This window comes from Calidris pugnax, unplaced genomic scaffold (genome assembly GCF_001431845.1).
Source record: "Calidris pugnax isolate Ruff unplaced genomic scaffold, ASM143184v1 scaffold135, whole genome shotgun sequence".
Lineage (NCBI taxonomy): Eukaryota > Metazoa > Chordata > Aves > Charadriiformes > Scolopacidae > Calidris > Calidris pugnax.
Genome location: NW_015090961.1, coordinates 756,066 through 759,963, shown reverse-complemented (window position 1 = coordinate 759,963; position 3,898 = coordinate 756,066). Strand labels below are relative to the sequence as shown.

Genomic DNA, 3,898 nt, shown 5'->3' with positions numbered 1-3,898 from the left:
TCAGCCCCCGTTAGCTCCCTGGGGGAGGGACCAGAGCCACAGCAACGTGGCCAGCAGCCCCTCTTTGTGGCACATACGCCTCCCTGGCTGGCGCCACGGGGGGGGCCGGACACCCACCGCCTTCCCCCCACGGCCCCCGGAGCCGCCGCACCCCAGACCCCCCTTCCCTCCTCCCCAGCCGCCAGCTCCGGCCGTTCCCCCCGCTTCAAAGCCCCGAAATCCGGAGGGCACCGGCCAGGCCCAGGGGAGGCGGCCGGAGCCACCTCGGCCTCCCCGCGGCAGGGGGTCAGGGCCTGCCCCGCTCCCCCGGGAGCACCAGGCCCCGCCAAGGCCCGGAGACCCGAGGGCGGCGTGAGGCGGGCGGGGAGCGGCGGCGCCTCCCCCGAGGCCGTGCCCGGTCTCCCTCCCCGCTCCCCCCTCGCCCCCCGCTCACCAGCCCCAGGGCGGCGGGCGGCACCAGGGCGGTGCTGAGGGTGTGCCAGGCGGCGGAGAGCCCCGCGCCCACCGGCGGCTCCATGCGGGCCGGGCCGCAGGAAGAGGCGGAGCGGCGGGGCCGGGGCGATGGGCGGGCCGGGGCCGGCGCTGCGGGAGTACAACGCGGAGCTGCGGGAGGGTGAGCGGGGCTGGGATGGGGGGGATCTCGGCGGCGGGGGCTGGGGCTGCGGGCTGACGGCTGTGTCCCCCCCAGGGCTGGCGGAGCTGCGGGCCCGGCGGGAGGAGCTGAGCGGGAGGATCCGGGAGGAGGAGGCGGAGCGGGACCGGCTGCAGGGCCGGCTCGGGGCGCTCACCCAGCGGCTGGCCCGCACCAGCGAGAGCCTGGCACGGAACCTGGTCGCCCGGGGCGAGCTCGACAGGACCATCGCCGAGACGGAGGCGGCCTACGGGAAGGTAACCCCGGCCCCGGGGCTCCCCGGCCACCCCGGGGCTCCCGGCACAGGCGGGGAGGGTGGGGGTTGAACCCAAAAAGCACGTTGTCAAAATACATCAAAACCCATCACTCGCCGGGGAAAAGTAAAAAGGGAGAAGGCAGAGCCAAGCCGCTGACCCAGGAGACCGTGAATTCGTGCCCTGCGGTGGCAGAGCTGCTGGGCTACCAGACACACTTTTTTTTCCCTCCAATTTTTAATGTAATCTCTTCCATCTTTCATGGAATAATATCATCGAAGGAGTAGAAACGTGGGAGCAGTGAAGGGTGTGGGCCGTTATTTATCGTTGGCAGCAAAGGGCGCAGGGGCTGCTGTGGTTTCGGTGCTGGGGTGGCTCTACCCGTCCCCCGTTCCTGGGTTTGGGAAGTCTTCCAGGCAGGGACCCCTTGATCCTGCGTATGGGATATCGGTGGAAGTCACTTCTGAATTACACACACATCAGCCTTTTTAAAAAAAAAAAAAAGGATCTTTCCAGCCCTGCTTTCAGAGCAGCAGTGATCTTGATAATCTTCTTTCCTTTGGTCCAAAAGCAGCCCTCCCCCTGTTAGCTGCTGCCTGAATTCCCTTTTTCCCATTTGTTTCTTGAATGTGATCAACTACTCCCTGTCAGACCCTCTTCGACTCCCAGCACCAGTACTTTCCTGTGACAATTATTTTTTCACATGAGGCTAGAGCTGCTTTCTCCTCCCACTTTAAGACCTGATGGTTTGGGGTGAAGAGGGGGAACTCGCATAAAAATTTAACAGCTTAAAAATTGTGTTGTAAAGCTCCTCAAACAAACAGCACCTTTTAACAGTAAACCTTCCCTGAGGTACAAGTCACAACCTCCAGCCTCCAAATGGATTGATACTTACTGAAATTAAAAGATACTCCCAGGGGGTAAAAAGCAGAGGTGTCTCGAACTGTGGGGCACTTACCTTCAGCTCTTCTCTGGCCGCTCGGTGATTTCCACAAGTTCATGGGAAACACAAATGATCTTTGGGACTACAACCCTACGGTCACACTGTTACAGCTGTCCACCCTGTTAAAACTTTGAAATGGTGAGACAGACAGACAGGCAGTGAGATCTCCTAAACCTGTTGGAGCTTGGCTTCCTAGAGCACAGTAAGTGGGAATGTTGGATTGCGTACAATGTACACTAAAAATAGGAGAAAAATAATAAAAGGAAAGATTAAGGTCATTGTGGAGTCGAGTCAGTCTCGAAGCAAGAAACCTAAAGCGTGCAGTTTAACAGTGGAGACACCTGAAACTGAGTCAGCTCAATTTAATCCAAAAAGCTCAGGTATCAACATCTTCCTTAAAAATAACCCCAAACCCCAAAAGTTCAGCCCCACAGCCTGCTTCAGGAAGTTCTCTGCCTCGTGCTGCAAGACCAATAAATTGCTTAAGCTGTTCTGAATTCAGGATGTGGGCACCACCCAGAGAAATTCCTCCCCAGGTATTCCCACAGTGAGACAGGACGAGCCGTCACTGAGAATTAGGTACTGTGAGGGCTGGAGAATCCCTCTTGCTGCAAGGTAGATCAGCTGGATTTGAAGAAAACTCATGAGAGGAAACAGTTTATGTAAAAATAAGCTATTTTTATTTCTTTCTTTCCCAGATTCTGGAGAGTTCTCAGACATTGCTAGATGTCCTGAAGGAAGAAATTGGGAATGCTGGTAAAGCCAGTGAGCTGCAAAGCACTTCAAAAGAAAGAGAAAAACAAGCACGTGGAGAAAAGCATTCCTAAAGTTGTTCTTTAGCCTGGAGAGGCCTGTCCTGGGAGAAGGATGCCACATTTAATAAAAGTCTTTGTTTTGCAGGAGTAAATTTTCCTTTCAGCTGCACTTTGGTATTAGTTAGAGATCTGCTAAAGTTAGTCCTAAAAAACTAGAGGTCAGGGGAGGCATCTACAAAAAAAATACCCTTTATTTTGAGCACAGTGATAGCGAAGCACATCCCCAGGGGTGACTGACCAGCTTCTGCTTCTGCCCTCAAATAGCATTCCCCTTGCTCTGCCAGGAGCTGGTAGGGATTAGAGTAGGAAGCCGGGAGGCGCGAAGGCAGCGCTCGGCGAGGTGTAAATCCCAGCTACAGGGTGGAGGAGGCAAAGTGGGAGGAGGAGTAGAGAAGTCAGAGCAGACCAGGGTACCAGGAGCTCCTGGGGTGAGCCCACCCTGCAGTCCCATGCCTCCCCCGAGCCTCTCCCAACCAGAGACACAGCAGGCACAGGGCTCATCACCCAGAACAGCATCACAGTGGCTGAAGTCAGCAGGACAAGCTGCAGGATATTGCTGGCTTTAGCATTCCTCATCAATCCGTGGCAGAACAAAGTCAGGAGTAGGTCAGACACCTGGTCCCCAACTTCAATTGCAAGCAGTTTGTGCTTTGCTGTTAAGCTGCAAATCTTAAACTGGCTCAACCCAGTTTAAGTCAGTGAGATAGGGCTGCCTTCAACTGGCCTGAGCTTTTCCACAACGCAGGATGCTCGCTGGGACATTTTCTGCTAGAAAAAAAGCCACGCGTAACCTTTTCTTCAAACAATGGTCCCTGATCTTTGGCTGTGGGCACTGCTCAGTGTTTAACTCCACACATCTGATAACTTCCTTATCCCTTAACTCTAGCAGTCACTAGCGGTCCTGCATTCTTCCTCGTGCTACCCCACTCTCAGCATCTTGTCCTGAAGTGTTTCATTAACGGGAGAAGCCTTAGCACAGGGGATTCACTCAGTGTTTGTATCGTGTCACAGGCTGACACACTGCCAACCACATATGGCTCCTGGGAGGTCAGGCAGGGAAGGGATCTCGAGTTAGCTTGGAAAGGACAAGCCTTAGAAGCGCAAGGAGGTATAAAGTGTTCCTTTGTGGCCCCTCCAGCCAACATCTAACAAGCTGCTTTTTTTTTTTTTTTTTTTTTTTTTTTAAAAAAAAAAAAAAAAAAAAAAAAAAAAAAAAAAAAAAAAAAAAAAAAGTTCTAGGAAAAATATTAAACCC

At 54.3% G+C, this 3,898-nt stretch overlaps 1 protein-coding gene across 1 annotated transcript; it reads left to right on the top strand.

Moving 5' to 3' along the window:
* The first annotated feature begins 501 nt into the window (after positions 1-501).
* Positions 502-2,735, top strand: LOC106893984 (Sjoegren syndrome nuclear autoantigen 1 homolog). The gene is made up of 3 exons (XM_014952385.1): positions 502-613; positions 689-888; positions 2,527-2,735. Exons 1-3 carry the CDS (start codon positions 562-564, stop codon positions 2,653-2,655), a joined length of 381 nt encoding a protein of 126 aa, XP_014807871.1. The 5' UTR covers positions 502-561; the 3' UTR covers positions 2,656-2,735.
* Positions 2,736-3,898: the final 1,163 nt, after the last annotated feature.

Excerpts from the sequence above, each read along its gene's own strand:
- LOC106893984 (XM_014952385.1), top strand. The coding sequence starts at position 562 with ATGGGCGGGCCGGGGCCGGCGCTGCGGGAGTACAACGCGGAGCTGCGG. Across the intron at positions 614-688 it reads CAACGCGGAGCTGCGGGAGG|GGCTGGCGGAGCTGCGGGCC; the intron begins GTGAGCGGGGCT and ends TGTCCCCCCCAG. Across the intron at positions 889-2,526 it reads CGGAGGCGGCCTACGGGAAG|ATTCTGGAGAGTTCTCAGAC; the intron begins GTAACCCCGGCC and ends TTTCTTTCCCAG.